Here is a 21,944-nt window from a genome sequence, read left to right as displayed (position 1 = left end):
GTTTTGAGGACTATGTGTCTGCCTGTAGTACATGTGCACGTGCTAAGGTGACACATACTCAGCCTTCCGGATCTCTACTTCCGTTCCCCTTTTCATCCAGACCATGGACTCACTTATCCATAGATTTTATCACTGATCTACCTAATTCTTCAGGAAAGACAGTTATTCTGGTGGGATTTGATCGCTTTAGTAAAATTGTGCACTTTATAGTGTTGCCGGGCCTACCTAATGCTAAAACACTTGCACAAGGGTTTGTTGACAACATTGTGAAACTCCATGGCATTCCCTCTGATGTGGTCTTGGATCGTGGGACTCAGTTTGTTTGTGGGTGACTTTCATCAAGAATTTATCTCTTGTTTTGTGTTGGAGGGTCTTCCTGCATCGGTGGTTCTGGGTTTACCGTGGTTAAGCAAGCACAATCCAACCATCGATTGGCAAGCTAGACAGATTCTGGATTGGGGTAATTATTGCATTGACAATTCTCTGAATACATCTTTTTCTGTTTTAACTACTAAGACATTACCCTCTTTTATATCTGATTTTGCCTACCTGTTTTCTGAGAGTGGTTGCCAGGATTTACCTCTGCATCGGGAATATGATTGTCCTATTAATCTTATTTCCAGAGCTAAATTGCCTAAATCTAAGTTGTATAACCTTTCTGGACCTGAAAGACTGGCCATGAGAGAGTATTACCAAGAGTTTGGCTAAAGGACACATAAGACCTTCCAAGTCTCCAGTGGCAGCAGGGTTCTTTTTTGTTAAAAAAAGGATGGAGGTCTTCGGCCATGTCTGGATTTCCGTGAACTCAATTAGATTACTGTCCGTGATCCTTACCTTCTTCCTTTGATTCCCGATTTGTTTGACCAGATTATTGGTGCCAAGGTGTTCTCCAAGTTGGATTTATGGGAGGGGGGGGGATATAATCTGGTTAGGATCAAGGAAGGGGATGAATGGAAGACTGCTTTTAATACTCCCGAGGGGCACTTTGAGAGCCTGGTCATGCCTTTCGGGTTGACCAATGCTCCTGCGGTTTTCCAGCATTTTGTGAATGACATTTTTCATCACCTTGTGGGGAGATTTGTAGTTGTGTATTTGGATGACATTCTAATTTATTCTCCAGACGCGAAAACACATCAGAATCACATTGGACAGGTGTAACAGATTTTAAAGGACAATAAATTGTGCGCGAAACTAGAGAAGTGTGTTCTTGCTGTACACGAGATGAAGTTTTTTGGCTACCTGCTGTCATCTGCAGGTTTTTGAATGGATCCAGAGGAAGTCCATGCTGTATTGGACTGCGATCGACCCGAAAAAATGAAGACTTTTATGCCATTTTTGGGGTTCAACAACTATTACCGAAAATGTATTCAGAATTATTTGACAATAGTAAAACCCTTAACTGACATGACTAAGAAAGGGACAGATGTCTCAGTGTGGTCTGATTCGGCATTGCGAGCCTTTTCTGCAATTAAGGAATGCTTCTCTTCTGCCCCTATATTGGTGCAGCCGGATGTATCACAATCTTTCATTGTGGAAGTCGACGCGTCCGAGGTGCGGGTAGTAGCAGTTTTATCGCAGGGCCGGTCACCTGGTAAATGGCATCCATGTGCCTTTTTCTCTAAAAAAAACCTCTCTTCTGCAGAGAGAAATTATGATGTGGGTAACAAAGAGTTACTGGCCATTAAGTTGGCTTTTGAGGAATGGCGTCATTGGTTGGAAGGGGCTATTAATGAGATCATGGTGTTCACAGATCACAAAACCTGGCTTACCTGGAGTCAGCTAAACGACTGAACCCGAGACAAGCCAGATGGTCTTTGTTTTTCACCAGATTTACTTTCATTGTCAGCTATCATCCTGGGATTAAGAATGTCAAGACAGATGCCTTGTCACGTAGTTTTCCTGTAGGTGGTGATTTTGAAAATCTGAGTCTGATACTGTCAGAAGAGGTGGTGATATCCGCTCTTTACCCTGACCTAGAGGTGAAGGTGTTAGAGGCCCAGGGAGACGCACCGGATTCTTGTCCCTCTGGGAAACTGTTTGTGCCATCGGAGTTGTGTCACAAGGTGTTTGAGGAACATCACTGTACGGTGGGAGTAGATCCACTGCCGACCTCATCTCTCGTAGATTCTGGTGGCCAGGGTTGCGTAAGTGTGTTGAGGACTATGTGTCAGCCTGTAGTACATGTGCACGTGCTAAGGTGACACATACTCAGCCTTCCGGATCTTTACTTCCGTTGCCCTTTTCATCCAGACCATGGACTCACTTATCCATAGATTTTATCACTGATCTACCTAATTCTTCAGGAAAGACAGTTATTCTGGTGGGAGTTGATCGCTTTAGTAAAATTGTGCACTTTATAGCGTTGCCGGGCCTACCTAATGCTAAAACACTTGCACAAGGGTTTGTTGACAACATTGTGAAACTCCATGGCATTCCCTCTGATGTGGTCTTGGATCGTGGGACTCAGTTTGTTTTCAGATTCTGGAAGGCGTTCTGTAGTCAACTGGGGGTACAACTGTACTTTTCTTCGGCTTTTCATCCTCAGTCTAACGGACAGACGGAGCGCACTAATCAGAGTCTGGAGACTTACTTGAGATGTTTTATCTCTGAGAACCAGGAGGAGTGGTCTTCGTTTTTGTCTTTGGAAGAGTTTGCCATAAACAATCGTAGACAGGAGTCCACTGGTAAGTCGCCGTTTTTTGGGGCATATGGGTTTCACCCGCAGTTTGGCACATTTTCTGGTTCTGATACTTCTGGTATCCCTGAGGAGGAACGTTTTTCGTCATCATTATCTATATGGCGGAAAATTCAAAATAACTTGATGAATATGGGCAACAAGTATAAACGTGTGGCAGACAGGAAACGCATGAATGGTCGGGACCTAAGAGTGGGTGATTCTTTGTGGCTGTCCACAAGAAACATTAAGTTGAAGGTACCTTCTTGGAAGTTGGGTCCAAGATTTATTGGTCCATATAAAATCACTGCCATTATTAATCCTGTTGCTTTTCATCTTGAACTTCCTCAGGCCCTGAAAATTCATAATGTGTTTCATAAATCTTTGTTGAAGAGATATGATGAACCTTTGGAGTCGTCTTCCTTGCCACCCGCTTCTGTCATGGTGGACGGTAGTTTGGAATTTCAGATCTCCGTAGATCTCTTCAGTATCTTGTTCACAAGAAGGGTTATGGACCAGAGGAGAAGATGTGGGTACTGGCATCTGACGTGAATCGGACATTCACGTGACAGGTGGCAGGATATCGGTGAGACTGGCAACACGTGGTTTGATCTGACAGGTTTGCCTTGTGGATTTATAGGCGTTTGTGTTGTTTCTGGTAATGGCCACACCCCTTGCCTCAGGTGTTGCTATGTGGTCATTTAACCTTCCTTATTTATAGTTGCTTTTCCCACTATGCTGTGCGGTTTATAGCTTCAGCTTCTGTGCCTGTGAATTGCTGGTGTGTGGATCTCGGTGGAGTTTCTGGTGCTTCCATAGCCCCTTTGAGGTTAAGTCTTTCCTTTCCCTTTTGTATTTTGTTTGGGTTCTGTGTGTTGCATTTCCCTATTGTTTGTATTAGGCCTGAAGGAGACTCCTGTTCGCCCCTCCTTTTGGAGGAACAGGTAGTCTCGTCCCTGCCATTAGTGCCAGGGTCCTATAGGGCTAGATAGGACTCTAGGTATTCCTGCATATGAACATACCTACCTCTTGGGTCTGTTCATACTGGCAGTCAGGATTTTGGTTAGGGTTTTACAAGGAGGTGTCCATTTTCCTTCTCTACTTCTCAGGCCTGATTCCCTATTCCCACTTCCCTCTTATGCACGATGTGGTGTTTCCCTCCCACACCGAAGCGTGACCCTAGCCTTCTCACAGCTCCTGGAGTATTTTTCATTTTGCTGTCTCTGATGCATTGGGGTGGGGTGGTGGAGATTTGATGATTATTATAACATGAAATTCCGAGTTATAACATTCCTTAGACAACTCTAAAATGGACCTAAAGCTCAACTGAATTTAAATCAGGGCTCTTTGCACGCAACCATATTTTTCTTTGGTGTGCGTTGTGAATTTTTTGCGAATAGCACGCTGACCCTTTTATTTCTACAGGGCCATGCACACATCCATATTTTTGGCACATCTTTGTGGCCATTTAACAAACTATAGAGCAAGCCTTTTTCTTGTCCATATTTGTGGATGAGAAAAGTCATCTCTGTTGATGACAGTGAGAAATATGGAATGCAAATGAAAGCAATGGAGGACATTTATCAATAATGGCATAATTTGCGTCAAAAAAATACTAACACTACAAATCAAAAGTGGTGATTTGTTTCACCTCATATATTAAAATGTGCAGGCCACTTTTAAAATATGACTTTATTATCCCGCTATTTCTCTAGATTTGCAACATTTTAACGTCAATAGTACTAAAATACGACTTTTTTTAAATCGAAATGCACCATTTCAGCCAACCCTGCCAGAACGCACCTGCTACTTTTGAAACATATTTGTGACTTTTGAATCATATTTGCGACATTTCCTGTGGTAAATTACGACTTTTGTCTCAGACTCAAGACGTTTTTGTTATTGTTTTTTTTTGTTGAATGTCACTTTACTGACAACCTTGCTGTTTAGCTCATTTCTATTAGATAAATATAAAGGCATCCTGTTTTAATACCTAGGGTGGGTTCACATCAGCGTTATGTATTTTGTTATGGCTTTCTGTTCTAACATGGTTATAACAGAAAATAATGGAATCCATAAGACGGAAGTCAAAACGGAAGCCTTTAAAGGGAGTCTGTCACCACAATTTGCCCTTATAGACCACTTACATAGCATAACTATAGATCAGTCAAATGGTACCTTTGTCTTTTTGTTTGGATGTTCACCAGGGGCAAGACCCTTTTACATCATCCAGTGTACTGGCCGATATCCCGCCCGCGCACTGCATGGAATGATGCTGCTGCCCACAATGGTCATCACAGTGCGCATGCGCTGGCGGGATATCGGCCAGTACACTGGATGACGTAAGAGGCTTACAGGGCGGGCCAAGCAACAGGCTGGGGAGGGGTTATGTGAGAAGAAGGAAGAGCGGCCTGGGCACTTACAGCCCGAACGCCGCCCCTGGGCACTTGCGAGCTCTCATTTATATATGAATAAAACTCAGTTTTTGCCCCTGGTGAACATCCAAACAAAAAGACAAAGGTACCATTTGACTGATCTATAGTTATGCTACAGTGCTATGTAAGTGGTCTATAAGGGAAAATTGTGGTGACAGACTCCCTTTAAGAGGCATTCTGTTTTGATCCTTCATAATACAAGTCTATGGGCAGCATAACAGATCCATTATGCAGAAGTCCAGTCCTGCATAACGGAAACCAGGACGGATCCGTTATGCTGCCCATAGATTTGTATTATGACGGAATGCAAAACGGAAGCCTTTAACCACCTCAGCCCCCAGTGCTTAAACACCCTGAAAGACCAGGCCACTTTTTACACTTCTGACCTACACTACTTTCACCGTTTATTGCTCGGTCATGCAACTTACCACCCAAATGAATTTTACCTCCTTTTCTTCTCACTAATAGAGCTTTCATTTGGTGGTATTTCATTGCTGCTGACATTTTTACTTTTTTTGTTATTAATCGAAATTTAACGATTTTTTTGCAAAAAAATGACATTTTTCACTTTCAGTTGTCAAATTTTGCAGAAAAAACGAGATCCATATATAAATTTTGCTCTAAATTTATTGTTCTACATGCCTTTGATAAAAAAAAAAATGTTTGGGTAAAAAAAAATGGTTTCGGTAAAAGTTATAGCGTTTACAAACTATGGTACAAAAATGTGAATTTCCGCTTTTTGAAGCAGCTCTGACTTTCTGAGCACCTGTCATGTTTGCTGAGGTTCTACAATGCCCAGACAGTACAAACACCCCACAAATGACCCCATTTCGGAAAGTACACACCCTAAGGTATTCGCTGATGGGCATAGTGAGTTCATAGAACTTTTTATTTTTTGTCACAAGTTAGCGGAAAATTATGATTTTTTTTTTTGATTTTTTTTTCTTACAAAGTCTCATTTTCCACTAACTTGTGACAAAAAATAAAAAGTTCTATGAACTCACTATGCCCATCACGAAATACCTTGGGGTCTCTTCTTTCCAAAATGGGGTCACTTGTGGGGTAGTTATACTGCCCTGGCATTCTAGGGGCCCAAATGTGTGGTAAGGAGTTTGAAATCAAATTCTGTAAAAAATGACGAGTGAAATCCGAAAGGTGCTCTTTGGAATATGGGCCCCTTTGCCCACCTAGGCTGCAAAAAAGTGTCACACATCTGGTATCTCTGTATTCAGGAGAAGTTGAGGAATGTGTTTTGGGGTGTCTTTTTACATATACCCATGCTGGGTGAGATAAATATCTTGGTCAAATGCCAACTTTGTATAAAAAAAATGGGAAAAGTTGTCTTTTGCCAAGATATTTCTCTCACCCAGCATGGGTATATGTAAAATGACACCCCAAAACACATTCCCCACCTTCTCCTGAGTACGGAGATACCAGATGTGTGACACTTTTTTGCAGTCTAGGTGGGCAAAGGGGCCCATATTCCAAAGAGCACCTTTCGGATTTCACAGGTCATTTTTTACAGAATTTGATTTCAAACTCCTTACCACACATTTGGGCCCCTAGAATGCCAGGGCAGTATAACTACCCCACAAGTGACCCCATTTTGGAAAGAAGACACCCCAAGGTATTCCGTGAGGGGCATGGCGAGTTCCTAGAATTTTTTATTTTTTGTCACAAGTTAGTGGAAAATGATGATTTTTTTTTTTTTTTCATACAAAGTCTCATATTCCACTAACTTGTGACAAAAAATAAAAACTTCCATGAACTCACTCTGCCCATCAGCGAATACCTTGGGGCCTCTTCTTTCCAAAATGGGGTCACATGTGGGGTATTTATACTGCCCTGGCATTTTAGGGGCCCCAAAGCGTGAGAAGAAGTCTGGTATCCAAATGTCTAAAAATGCCCTCCTAAAAGGAATTTGGGCACCTTTGCCCACCTAGGCTGCAAAAAAGTGTCACACATCTGGTATCTCTGTATTCAGGAGAAGTTGAGGAATGTGTTTTGGGGTGTCTTTTTACATATACCCACGCCGGGTGAGATAAATATCTTCGTCAAATGCCAACTTTGTATAATAAAAATGGGAAAAGTTGTCTTTTGCCAAGATATTTCTCTCACCCAGCATGGGTATATGTAAAATGACACCCCAAAACACATTCCCCACCTTCTCCTGAGTACGGAGATACCAGATGTGTGACACTTTTTTGCAGCCTAGGTGGGCAAAGGGGCCCACATTCCAAAGAGCACCTTTCGGATTTCACAGGTCATTAACCTACTTACCACACATTAGGGCCCCTGGAAAATGCCAGGGCAGTATAACTACCCCACAAGTGACCATATTTTGGAAAGAAGACACCCCAAGGTATTCCGTGAGGGGCATGGCGAGTTCCTAGAATTTTTTATTTTTTGTCACAAGTTAGTGGAAAATGATGATTTTTTATTATTTTTTTTTTTTCATACAAAGTCTCATATTCCACTAACTTGTGACAAAAAAAAAAACTTCCATGAACTCACTATGCCCATCAGCGAATACCTTGGGGTCTCTTCTTTCCAAAATGGGGTCACTTGTGGGGTAGTTATACTGCCCTGGCATTCTAGGGGCCCAAATGTGTGGTAAGGAGTTTGAAATCAAATTCTGTAAAAAATGACCTGTGAAATCCGAAAGGTGCTCTTTGGAATATGGGCCCCTTTGCCCACCTAGGCTGCAAAAAAGTGTCACACATCTGGTATCTCTGTATTCAGGAGAAGTTGAGGAATGTGTTTTGGGGTGTCTTTTCACATATACCCATGCTGGGTGAGATAAATATCTTGGTCAAATGCCAACTTTGTATAAAAAAAATGGGAAAAGTTGTCTTTTGCCAAGATATTTCTCTCACCCAGCATGGGTATATGTAAAATGACACCCCAAAACACATTCCCCACCTTCTCCTGAGTACGGAGATACCAGATGTGTGACACTTTTTTGCAGCCTAGGTGGGCAAAGGGGCCCATATTCCAAAGAGCACCTTTCGGATTTCACAGGTCATTTTTTACAGAATTTGATTTCAAACTCCTTACCACACATTTGGGCCCCTAGAATGCCAGGGCAGTATAACTACCCCACAAGTGACCCCATTTTGGAAAGAAGAGACCCCAAGGTATTCGCTGATGGGCATAGTGAGTTCATGGAAGTTTTTATTTTTTGTCACAAGTTAGTGGAATATGAGACTTTGTATGAAAAAAAAAAATAAATCATCATTTTCCACTAACTTGTGACAAAAAATAAAAAATTCTAGGAACTCGCCATGCCCCTCACGGAATACCTTGGGGTGTCTTCTTTCCAAAATGTGGTCACTTGTGGGGTAGTTATACTGCCCTGGCATTTTCCAGGGGCCCTAATGTGTGGTAAGTAGGTTAATGACCTGTGAAATCCGAAAGGTGCTCTTTGGAATGTGGGCCCCTTTGCCCACCTAGGCTGCAAAAAAGTGTCACACATCTGGTATCTCCGTACTCAGGAGAAGGTGGGGAATGTGTTTTGGGGTGTCATTTTACATATACCCATGCTGGGTGAGAGAAATATCTTGGCAAAAGACAACTTTTCCCATTTTTTTTATACAAAGTTGGCATTTGACCAAGATATTTATCTCACCCAGCATGGGTATATGTAAAAAGATACCACAAAACACATTCCTCAACTTCTCCTGAATACAGAGATACCAGATGTGTGACACTTTTTTGCAGCCTAGGTGGGCAAAGGTGCCCAAATTCCTTTTAGGAGGGCATTTTTAGACATTTGGATACCAGACTTCTTCTCACGCTTTGGGGCCCCTAAAATGCCAGGGCAGTATAAATACCCCACATGTGACCCCATTTTGGAAAGAAGACACCCCAAGGTATTCAATGAGGGGCATGGCGAGTTCATTGAAAAAAAAAATTTTGGCACAAGTTAGCGGAAATTGATTTTTTTGATTTTGTTCTCACAAAGTTTCCCTTTCCGCTAACTTGGGACAAAAATTTCAATCTTTCATGGACTCAATATGCCCCTCAGCGAATACCTTGGGGTGTCTTCTTTCCAAAATGGTGTTATTTGTGGGGTGTTTGTACTGCCCTGGCATTTGAGGGTCTCCGCAATCATTACATGTATGCCCAGCATTAGGAGTTTCTGCTGTTCTCCTTATATTGAGCATACGGGTAATGAGATTTTTTTTTCCCGTTCAGCCTCTGGGCTGAAAGAAAAAAATGAACGGCACAGATTTCTTCATTCGCATCGATCAATGTGGATGAAAAAATCTCTGCCAAAAAAAGAAAAAGGAGGGGAAAGGCGTCTGCCAGGACATAGGAGCTCCGCCCAACATCCATACCCACTTCAGCTCGTATGCCCTGGCAAACCAGATTTCTCCATTCACATCAATCGATGTGGATGAATAAATCATTGCCGGGATTTTTTTTTTTATATATACAAAGTGTTTGCCAAAGTATATGAACACCGCCACCTCCTCAGCTCATATGCCTCGGCAAACATATCTTTTACTGCAGAGGAGAAATCTCGTCTTGCAGCGCCGCATACACCGACTTGCGTGTAATCTGACAGCAGCGCAATGCTTCTGTCCGAATGCACATCAGTGCTGCAGCTGGTCGATCGGTTGGTCCACCTGGAAGGTAAAAAAAACAAAACAAAAAAGAAAAAACCAGGCCGCAAAGCAATAACTTTATTAACTTTAGAACAGAACATATTAACTTTTTTTTACTTTTTTAACTTTTTTACTTACCGGTAATTTTTTTTTTGTTTAGTTTTTTTTACCTTTATAGAACAAACCTCTCCTTCCCCATGGGACAATGTGCAAAGCGCAAATCGCCCAAAGATGTGGCGAAGTACGTTATGCACTTTATCCCAGGTGAAAGGAGAGGTTTGCAGCAGCTGAGAGTAAAAGGGCCATAATAGCCCTGTGTGCCTGTCCTGTGAGATGCAATCCCTATGCTAGGTGTACCTGTGTGTGGTACTTCCGGAAACACTCACCAAAGCATAGGGCAGGGTGGTCAGGACAGTCAGGACAGAAATAGCGGGTGTCACGCCTTATTCCACTCCTGCTACAGACACGACATCTTTTTCGGGGTGACGGTTGGGTTGAGGTACCAGGAACGACACTGGGGAAATGTCGCTCGTGTAGACGGCTAACTACACTGGTGGATGGGGCCACGGAACCTCCTGGGTAAAGGAGGTTCTCGATGATCTCTTCCTGGAATTTGAGGAAAGATCGTGTTCTCCCAGCCTTACTGTAGAGAACAAAACTATTGTACAGCGCCAATTGAATTAAATATACAGACACCTTCTTATACCAGCGTCTGGTTCTGCGGGAAACTAAATACGGAGACAACATCTGGTCATTGAAGTCCACCCCTCCCATGAGCGCATTATAGTCGTGGACACAGAGGGGCTTTTCAATGACACGGGTTGCTCGCTCAATTTGGATTGTCGTGTCTGCGTGAATGGAGGAGAGCATGTAAACGTCACGCTTGTCTCTCCATTTCACCGCGAGCAGTTCTTCGTTGCACAAGGCAGCCCTCTCCCCCCTTGCAAGACGGGTGGTTACAAGCCGTTGGGGGAAGCCCACGCGACTAGTTCGCGCGGTGCCACAGGCGCAAATCCGTTCTAGAAACAAATGCCTAAAGAGGGCCACACTTGTGTAAAAATTGTCCACATAAAGATGGTACCCCTTGCCGAATAAGGGTGACACCAAGTCCCAGACTGTCTTCCCACTGCTCCCCAGGTAGTCAGGGCAACCGACCGGCTCCAGGGTCTGATCTTTTCCCTCATAGATCCGAAATTTGTGGGTATAGCCTGTGGCCCTTTCACAGAGCTTATACAATTTGACCCCATACCGGGCACGCTTGCTTGGGATGTACTGTTTGAAGCCAAGGCGCCCGGTAAAATGTATTAGGGACTCATCTACGCAGATGTTTTGCTCGGGGGTATACAAATCTGCAAATTTCTGGTTGAAATGGTCTATGAGGGGCCGAATTTTGTGGAGCCGGTCAAAAGCTGGGTGGCCTCTGGGACGGGAGCTGGTGTTGTCGCTAAAATGCAGGAAACGGAGGATGGCCTCAAATCGTGCCCTGGACATAGCAGCAGAGAACATGGGCATGTGATGAATCGGGTGCGTGGACCAATATGACCGCAATTCATGCTTTTTTGTCAGGCCCATGTTGAGGAGAAGGCCCAAAAAAATTTTAAGTTCGGAAACTTGGACTGGTTTCCACCGGAAAGGCTGGGCATAAAAGCTTCCCGGGTTGGCGGATATAAATTGTGTGGCATACCGGTTTGTCTCTGCCACGACTAAGTCCAAGAGCTCCGCAGTCAAGAACAGCTCAAAAAATCCCAGGGCCGAACCGATTTGAGCTGTCTCAACCCGAACTCCAGACTGGGCGGTGAAAGGGGGAACTACAGGTGCGGCTGAAGTTGGTGACTGCCAATCAGGGTTTGCCAGCACCTCAGGGATTCTAGGGGCTCTACGGGCCTGTCTGTGCGGTGGCTGCGATGGGGTAACTAGTGCACGTGCCACCGTACCAGCTTCAACTGCCCTTCTGGTGCTCGCCACGTCACCATGTTGTACGGCAGTGCTGGTACTAGGTCCAGGGAGGGCTGCGCTGCTGGTGTATGCCTCACCACGTGATCCGGCAGCGACAGCCCCACTCTGCTGCTCTTGAAGCGGATCCTGCATACCTGTGGTCTAGCGACACGGGGCCGGGTACGCCTGGTGCTGCCAGGGACCTCCACCTCCTCGTCCGAACTTTGGGTCAGAGAGCCACTGCTTTCCACAGGTTCATATTCTGACCCGCTAGATTCGTCAGATGAGGGTTCCCACTCCTCATCCGACTGGGTCAGAATCCTGTAGGCCTCTTCAGAAGAATACCCCCTGTTTGACATTTGGACTACTAAATTTAGGGGTATTCCCTGAGACTACCCAAGAAAAAAAGCAAGCCTGTCTTACAAAGGGGAGGCTAGCGAAGTACCAGAGGCCGCTGCGGTTGATAAAAAATATCAAAACTGATTTTTTTATCGCCGCAGTGCGTGTAAAATGAATGTGCAGTGATCAAAAAATATATATTTTTTGTCACTGCGGTGGGGCGGGCGTGGGTGAACGCACGTGTGGGCGACCGATCAGGCCTGATCGGGCAAACACTGCATTTTGGGTGGAGGGCGAACTAAAGTGACACTAATACTATTATAGATCTGACCGTGATCAGTTTTGATCACTTACAGATACTATAAAAGTACAAATGCTGATTAGCGATACGCTATTCAGCGAATAAAAGTGACTGCGGTGCGGTGGGGTGGGCGCTAACTGACGCTAACTACCTAACCAAGGGGCCTAAACTATCCCTAAAACCTAACAGCCAATACCAGTGAAAAAAAAAAAGTGACAGTTTACACTGATCACTTTTTTTCCTTTAACTAGTGATTGACAGGGGCGATCAAAGGGGTGATCAAAGGGTTAATTGGGGTGCAGGGGGGTGATCTGGGGCTAAGGTGTAGTGTTTGGTGTACTCACAGTTCAGTCTGCTCCTGTGCTGGATCCAACCGACGAAAAGGACCAGCACAGGAGCAGACAAGCCATATAACAGATCATATTTACTAATATGATCTGTTATATGACTTTTGATTGGATTTTTTGAAAATCGCCAGCCTGCCAGCCAATGATCGTAGCTGGCAGGCTGGTGACGAACTTGTTCTTTGAATTTTGCCGGCCCGCGATGCGCATGCGCGGGCCGGCTTTGAGCGAAATCTCGCGTCTCGCGCAGCGCTGCCACCTCCGGAACGCGAATCTACGTACAGCGGTCCGGAGGTGGTTAAAAGGCATTCCGTTTTGCTTTCCGTCATAATAGAAGTCTATGGGAACCATAACAGACCCGTCTGGTTCCCATTATTTAGAACGGACAAAAAAGTCCTGTCATCAGGACTGTTTTCCGTCTTGCATAATGGGAACCAGACGGATGCGTTATGATTCCCTTAGACTTCTATTATGACAGATCAAAACGGAATGCCTCTTAAAGTCTTCCATTTTGACTTCCGTCCTATGGATTTTGTTATTTTCCTTTATAACCATGTTATAACGGAAAGCCATAACGGAATACATAATGCTGATGTGAACCCACCCTTACGTATCACTTGTTCCCACGACAAGTTGGTTTTCTTTTCATAAATGAGGCTTTTTGACAAAAAGTCAGATCTTTATGCCATAAATGCGACTTTTTACACAAAACACCACCACATAAGCTGGCTTATTTGTCTGCAACAATTTGAGACATTTCTGATGATAAGAGGATGATAAATGAGGCGTAATATACGCCAATTTGATAGCAAATTTGATAGTCCAATTCTGGACAAAACAGTTGATATACTTGAAGCAAATCAAAACACTCTTCTTTTTGGTGCATTTTCCGACATAATTCTGGTGCAACATGCTTAATAAATGTCATCCTTTGTGTATCTTGCGGATTCATATTTTGCTGAAATTCGCACACAGCCGTTTGCATTATGTCTAGAAAGGATTAACAATTCAGACAATTCATTTCTATAAAGGCAGGGCCACCATCAGGGCAGTACTTAGGGCAATATGCAATAAGGAGCATTATTATTGGTGATGGCATTATAGGGGGCATTATTATTACTGGGGGCACTATAGGGGCATTATAATTGGGGGCATAAGGGGCATTATTATTAATGGGGTGATTTAAGGGGCATTATAGAGGGCATTATTAGTACTAAGGGTGATATTTTTTCTACAGTATAGTATTTGGGACCATTGTGGAGCACAGCGGGCACAGAGTTGGGATGGCACTGGGATGACACTGTTAGGACACCAGGATGGGAAGTCTGTGTTGAGAAGGTGAGGAGGATGATGGTGAAGAATCTAAAATGTCTGTGTAACAAACTCTGCAGAGATGTGATATCTGAAAGAAGTCATCATGGCGGTCTGGTCCAAATAGAGCAGATGAGGAAAGAGAATGTCTACATTAGAAGATACATATAGGGATGTGCAGGGAAGGGGTTAGACACGTGTGAGGCCCCACAAAACTTGCCTGTATGGGGCCCTAATATTCCTGATGGCAGCCCTGATTAAAAGGAAATTTAGGACAACATGGCTGCTTTATTTCAGAAGCAGCATCACATCTGTCCATGAGTTGTGTGGTATTGTTGCTCAGCATCTTTGAAGTGAAGGGGGCCAGGCTGCAATACTAGACACAGTACATGGACAAATGTGGCGTTGTTGGAGAAAGCAGCCATGTTTCTCTAACAAACCTTTTAAGAAACACATCTGCCCTTCATAGCTTGCTATAAACCATATGTTCCAAAATTAAAGCATTATCTCTCACAGTTTGAAGTGCGTCTTTTCTAGCACATGATCTGTATCTATTTTGCAACAGTTTCAGATGACTAAAATAGAATGTGACATGCCAGCCTCTTGTGCTACAGGGCGGGCACACAAACCTTCCAGTGCTGTATAAGGTTACAGATCTAGCGCTCACTTTCCCTTATCTCCTTAAAAGAAGACTAAGAATATACCACATTTTGGTAAACCATGAAAATATCTACAAAATGTGGGTGCTGCTGGAATAATTATTATAATAGGTTATGAAAACAATCTAAGGGTGTATGCAGAGGTGTAGCTAGGGGCTGAAAAATACATCCATTGCACGAGTGGGCCCTCAACCCTGGTAACGCCACACTAAATAGTGACTGAATATTACCACCATACTGTTACTAAACAAAAAACGCTGTCCAAAGAATAATATTACTCCCATACAATGGTAGTTATTAGTTGTAAACTGGTACTGCAGAACATATCAGTGATTATAATGCGGTTATATCCAGTGATTTACAGTGGAAGTCTCTGACTGGAATAGTTTACTTGTCCCAGCTTTCCACATGGCCCAGACTACAATGACGACTGCCATCCTCGACTTGTGTCTGCAGAATTTGCAACAGAGACATCTTTGGATCCTCACTTTTCCAGCATCCACTCTAGCTTTCTTAAACCTACACAACCTCTTTCCTGCTGACACCCTCAATCCTGTGCCTGTTGCTGCCTCATATGCTCTATTACTGTACCTGCTGTGTGGCACGGAGCCAACAAGTATTGTACATAAGATATAATGATGTAACAACTATAGTAAACCCATAAAACAGTACCACATAGACATCACAATTGTGCCAGATACATAGTGCTCCCCAAAAAGTGTTACCCATGTTGTGCCCTGGACAGTTATAGTGCGCCACACAGTAAAAATGCCATGTTTTTGTACCCCACAGTGTTATAATGATCAACTCAATGTCAAAAAAGTAATAATGCCCAGCATTGTACCCCTTTTGTGGTATTCATGACTACTAAGTGCACTGCAACGGTAATAATAACCCTATAGTAGCCTCTAGAAAGTAATGTGTGCGTCCTAGAATTTAATAGGGCTCCCTTTTTGGCCCTAGACAGTAATATTGCTCCCTGAATGCATTTAAAGTATTAATCCGCAATGAATGTCCCCAAAAAATAATTCAAACTGAGCACCCTATAAAAATGAATAATGCCCCCTCATATCCATTAAAAGTAATAATGCCCCCTAAACAAATGCCGCATGTGACCCCCTAAAAAGAAATGCCCAAGGAATACTCCATGTGCTCCTTTATGAAACAATAATGCCCCTTTTGTCCCCTCATTAAGTAATACACAGGGAAGTGTGGCTGCCTCCATTTTTGTCTTGCATTCTAGCCAACCATCTTTCCAATGGTATTGTTAATTAGAACAGACTATAGCTATACCCTAGGTCCTACTATCCCTGAATTAATTTGAGGCCTATTGGCCCAAGGAGATGTGAGCCAATTTAGAGTTAAGTCCCATCTATAAGAGGTAATTTTTTTTTAGTGGACGGGATCATTTATTTTGAGCAAAATATTTGCTAAGTTCCTCATATTCTTGTATGCAGTGAATATATGTTAGTAAAATTTGCAGTCTCAATGTGTGTGCTGATTTTGTATTTCAGCCACAGAGGTGCACGTTTATTTCATTTTATAGAATATGATGATTAAATGGTTTTTTTTTTTCACTTCTCTGGTGTCATCAGTTCAGTTAAAAAAAAATCACTGTGAATCAAAGGGTAGAAGTATAACATATGGACTCAATGGTCAATTTTTTGAATATATTGAAAAGGGTCCCATTTAGGCTTTTTGCGCATTTTTTTTTTCATTTCCGTTCCGTTTTTTGCGTTCCGTATAAGGTCCGTATGCCTTCCGTTGCTGTATTTCAAAGATAGAACATGTCCTATTATTGTCCGCATAACAGACAGGGATAGGACTGTTCTATCAGGGGCCAGCTGTTCTGTTCCGCAAAAAACGGAATGTACACGGACGTCATCCGTATTTTTTGTGGATCCGTTTTTTCCGGACCGCAAAATACTGAAAAAGCCATACGGTCGTGTGCAATAGGCCTTACTCCATCACCTTCACCTAGATCCACAACTTCACTTGGTGGAATGAAAGTCAGTTGATCATCAACTTCCCAATAGGTGGAGGTGTCAAAGGTGGGATCCCACCTATAAGACATTTTGGTATATCCGGTGAATTACATTAGATATATTAAGAAACTGAGAAGTTATCTCAGAGAGAAGGTCAGTGCAAAATTTGAGAGCAAACGTTTTCCTCATTGTGTTTTTAATATGGTACCATAACTATTGAATTATACCCACCACTTGTACATTTTTTTTTTGAGAAGTAACTCCAATATTGTCCAATATGTGATGATGTGCTCATTATGTTTGGGTATAGATTTACTTAAAGGATTTATACTGTGCAACATTAAAGGACACCAACGCTGCACAAATATAATGGCTTTAAGAAAATCAAGTATCAAAGCTTGAGAATGTACAGCCTGCTGAAGAACAGGCAGAATGGAAGAATACAGAGTCTGGCTTCCATCACCCTGTACCTTATTCACATCTATGATTAGATATTTATGTTGAGTGATTCCTGTTTATAGTAGCAGTTATAGCACATTCCTGCCCATAGGTGTATATCAAGTGTACGTCATTTTGATCTTCTCTCCTTAACACCGGATTTTCTCATAGCAGAGCATGCTCTTATTCACAATATGTCAAAATATTCATGCAACATCCTGCTCCTTCTGTCAAGTACACCATGATGTGGGTGGAGTCCAATAGTCCAACACAATGTAATTTGCAACTGAAAGATCATTCATTAGAGGCCTTCATACTGAACTTTGCATTTTATAAGATTAGAAAAGTATGGATGCTTTATTCCAACACCATTCTTGACCAAGGGCTGTGTTTGGTATTGCAGCTTGCCACCATTCTTGTGAAAGGGGTTGACCCACACCAACGCGCCGTGGACAATAGTGGCGATATATGTTACAACAGGAATGTCCAACTTGTGGCCCTCCAGCTGATGCAAAACTACAACTCTCAGCATGCCCTGGTAACTATAGGTGGAAGACATTCCTGTGTAAATGTGTAAATCTCAGCCTTACAGTTGCGGTCTGCAATGCACGGGCACCGTCCATGGGGCTGCCGCATGGGGATCGTGAACCCATTCACTTGAATGGGTCCGCGATCCCTCTGTTCCACAAAAAGATAGAGCATGTTCTATCTTTTTGCGGTGCGGAAGCACGAAACGGAACCCCAGGAAGCACTCCATAGTGTTCCGTTCCGCATCTCCGAATTTGCGGACCCATTGAAATGAATGGGTCCACATCCGTGATGCGGAATGGCCATGGAACGATGCCCGTGTATTCCGCAATACGGCAACGGGCATCACACGTTCGTGTGAATGAGCCCATATGAAGTGCTCGCATCATGGTGACATCACATGATCACATTGGGAGTGTCAGGTCTTGCTGCCTGCACTGAGAAGCGATTGCCCATGCTTGTGCAAGTGGATGGGGAGAGGAATTTTTGGCGCAAGCAGAATGGGGGCCACAAAGGGGGGCATTATTCCTACTGGGGTGCAGAAGGGGCCATTAATTATACTGGGAGCACAAAGGGGCATCAATCATACTGGGGGGCACTAATGGGGGCAATAATCATACTGGGGGCACAAAGCGAGCATTAATGATACTTTGAGGTACTAATGGGGGCATTAATCATACCAGTGCCACAAACTGAGCATTAATCATACTGTGGACTCTAATGGGGGGAATAAATCATACTGGGGGGAATTAATGGAGACATTAATCATACTGGGGGCACTATTGGGGGAATTAATCATATTGGGGGGCACTATGGGGACCATTCGATGTCCAGTGGGCACTATGGTGGGCATTATGTTTACTGTAAGGGAATTATAGGGGTTAGGATGAAATTCAGCAGTTTTCAATGGCTGTTTTTAACACTTATTTAAAGGGAACCTGTCACCTCAAAAACGCATATAAAACCACCAGCATTACCCCAGTAGCTGTAGCCCCCAGTCTGTAGTCTGATGCTCCATAGATTCAAAAAATGATGTTTTAAGCGCCATCAGCACTATCTTGCCGGTCAGCTTAAAGTCAAGGGGACAGCGGCTTCCTTGCTTCAAGTCAAGGTAAGAACACTCCTTAATGTCCCCTCTTTTGTTAGATTGACAGCCTGCAGTGCGCCCAGGATCGCATAAGTCTCGCGCATGCGCGGTGCGCTCCTTGGTTAAGCTCAATCCTGTCCCAAGCAGCCATTGTTAGCCGGGTTTCAGCAGGTTTACACATACAGTACAGACCAAAAGTTTGGACACACCTTCTCATTCAAAGAGTTTTCTTTATTTTCATGACTATGAAGACATCAAAACTATGAATTAACACATGTGGAATTATATACATAACAAACAAGTGTGAAACAACTGAAAATATGTCATATTCTAGGTTCTTCAAAGTAGCCACCTTTTGCTGTGATTACTGCTTTGCACGCTCTTGGTATTCTCTTGATGAGCTTCAAGAGGTAGTCCCCTGAAATGGTCTTCCAACAGTCTTGAAGGAGTTCCCAGAGATGCTTAGCACTTGTTGGCCCTTTTGCCTTCACTCTACGGTCCAGCTCACCCCAAACCATCTCGATTGGGTTCAGGTCCGGTGACTGTGAAGGCCAGGTCATCTGGCGCAGCACCCCATCACTCTCCTTCATGGTCAAATAGCCCTTACTTTCAAAGTTTTCCCAATTTTTCAGCTGAGTGACTGACCTTCATTTCTTAATGTAATGATGGCCACTCGTTTTTCTTTACTTAGCTGCTTTTTTCTTGGCATAATACAAATTCTAACGGTCTATTCAGTAGGACTATCAGCTGTGTATCCACCTGACTTCTCCTCAACGCAACTGATGGTCCCAACCCCATTTATAAGGCAAGAAATCCCACTTATTAAACCTGACAGGGCACACCTGTGAAGTGAAAACTATTTCAGTGGACTACCTCTTGAAGCTCATCAAGAGAATGCCAAGAGTGTGCAAAGCAGTTCTCAAAGCAAAAGGTGGCTACTTTGAAGAACCTAGAATATGACATATTTTCAGTTGTTTCACACTTGTTTGTTATGTATATAATTCCACATGTGTTAATTCATAGTTTTGATGCCTTCAGTGTGAATCTACAATTTTCATAGTCATGAAAATAAAGAAAACTCTTTGAATGAGAAGGTGTGTCCAAACTTTTGGTCTGTACTGTACATGACATACAGAATGTGTGCCTGTGTGCATAAGCCGTTACTTTTTATATGGGCTTAAAAGAATTATGCTTTCAATTTTGAAAACAAACAATTGTTCGATTACCCTTAATTCCCTTTTCTAAATATATCCAATTAAAATATTTTACTCACATACATTTTAATATCAAAAGACTGTTTGTACAGTCAGTTCCTAAGGTCCAGTGCAGGGGCAGACTGAGAACCTGGAAAAAAAACTAAAAGTGGCCCCAGTTTGTAGGAGAGTCCAAAATAACTGAAAGTGGGGCAACACAAGTAGGCATGGAGAGCAGAAGTAGGCGGTCCAGCAGTATTGTACTACAGCACAAAATACCGCCCAAGCAAGACCAAATACCACAGTGCAGCATAGAAAACAGCACTATAACCATGCTCAGGATGGCGATACAGTTGAATTCAGGAGGGCACATGGGACTGGTGGCCAGGTAGTACATGATGCTCCTAGCATTAATTACTACTGAGAGCAACAGATCATTATGTACCTGTCCAGCAACTGCAAGGAGGGATCCAGCACCCCTCCCCCCAGGCATTGGTCCACCAGGAAATTTCAATGTATGGTATATGGCCAGTCTGCCCCTGGTCCAGTGTTTTATACATGATGTCACCAACCTGGATCTTTATGGTTATTGGAGAAACACTTACATTCATGTAGTCATACAGATATTCTGCTGTTGATCCAGCTGCAAATGAGAGGGAATCTGGGAAGCATTGAGTATACTTCTGGGCAAAGGCATGAGATTGGTGATGTAACCAAAATTCCTCTAGCTCATTCTTTTGCCGTAGCTGCTGACGGATTGTTTGGACTTTTACTAGAGGAATTCTGAAAGAAATAGTCAAATATTGTTTAAATGTATTTTGTTTTTCATTTCTAGACCAAGTTTAAGGCCAAGTTAAAGGTGGACTGAGGAAACCAGCCCCAGTTCTTCCACAACCCATATGCTCCCAATTATTGAATATCGTTAAGGACATAGACAAATTTATTTTTCCCTTTAAGTAATTGGAATTAAAACTCCACTTTTATCTTTAATTCAATAAAACTTCCTACCCAACAGAAAAGAGTTAATAACTATGAACCATGCATTCCCAACCATGTACTGCACTTTATTGAAAATAAATATACTGTATAGTCATTGTATTGCATAAATCACAATATAGATGCTTAACTATGGCATAAACTGATAGCCTCATTGGAGTTAAGCTAAGAGAACCACAATGCCCCATCACAGGGAACCCTTTTCTCATTACAATAATAGTAATACAGACATGAACTAAGTACGGTATATTTTCTCTATTACTCCCACAAGCCTTAACTCTTAGAATTCAATAAAGTCCACAGCCCATTTCTAACCATTTCATTAAGCAGTTTGCTAAATACTCCTATCCTTAATTTAGCACAATGTTCTGTGAATGCCATAGAATACATTACTGCCACTAGCTGGATACAACATACAAAGCAGCTGATGTGTTCTTACCTCTGCAGGGCTGTATTAAGATGAATACAGACTATGAGCACAATTGCAAGCTTCATTGCTAATCACTAATAAGTGGAATGTTTGCCTTGTGTCTTGTATATTATGTGCTTCTACCCAGGTCAATCAATGACCGCAGGGCATTAACCTGCTCAGTGATTGTGCAATATTCAGAGAATAGGAGGTGTTGATACAAAGCTTATGCAAGGTATTAAGAATGCTCCATCTCTACATATATTTATAGTCAAGATACCCATATTGATCAGTAAGTAACACCCTACAAGTTTTCTTATATATTACCCCTATTATGATTTATTTATAAATGGAGTCAGGAAATCCTGTTCTCCTGCTGCCACAGATGTGGGGACCCCACCTAGCAGACATTTATGGCCAGTGGCTTAGCGTGAATTGCCCGTACCCAGGGCAAGCCAAGTATTGCACCCCCTACCCTATGGATACTCCCATTTTTATATAGAACCATGCCCCACAGTATACCAAGAGTAACATTAACAACAATAACATTATATAAAGGCCAAATAATACTTCTCAACTATGACCATGCCCATTTAGGTCACAATCATTAATAATCCCGTTTAGGTTCCCACTCAGTGACTCACAGGTGATGCCTCCTCTGACTGGAGTCGCTCTCTTTCCTTTTTTTCTTAGTCTTGCA

The 21,944-nt window shown here is 42.8% G+C and overlaps 1 protein-coding gene across 1 annotated transcript in view; it reads right to left on the bottom strand.

Moving 5' to 3' along the window:
• Positions 1-21,358, bottom strand: part of LOC120980617 (cathepsin E-A-like) — a 44,564-nt gene extending 23,206 nt beyond the window's left edge. Inside the window, exons 1-2 of the mRNA XM_040409813.1 lie at positions 21,275-21,358; positions 20,445-20,622 (exon numbers count right to left, since the gene is read on the bottom strand). Of these exons, the coding sequence (XP_040265747.1) occupies positions 20,445-20,622; positions 21,275-21,330 (234 nt within the window). The 5' untranslated portion in view covers positions 21,331-21,358. The remainder of the gene's footprint in view (positions 1-20,444; positions 20,623-21,274) is intronic.
• Positions 21,359-21,944: the final 586 nt, after the last annotated feature.

The sequence above is a fragment of the Bufo bufo genome, chromosome 1 (genome assembly GCF_905171765.1).
Source record: "Bufo bufo chromosome 1, aBufBuf1.1, whole genome shotgun sequence".
Classification (NCBI taxonomy): Eukaryota; Metazoa; Chordata; class Amphibia; order Anura; family Bufonidae; genus Bufo; species Bufo bufo.
The sequence above is the reverse complement of the archived record's forward strand: the minus strand, read 5'-3'. Positions and strand labels throughout refer to the sequence as shown.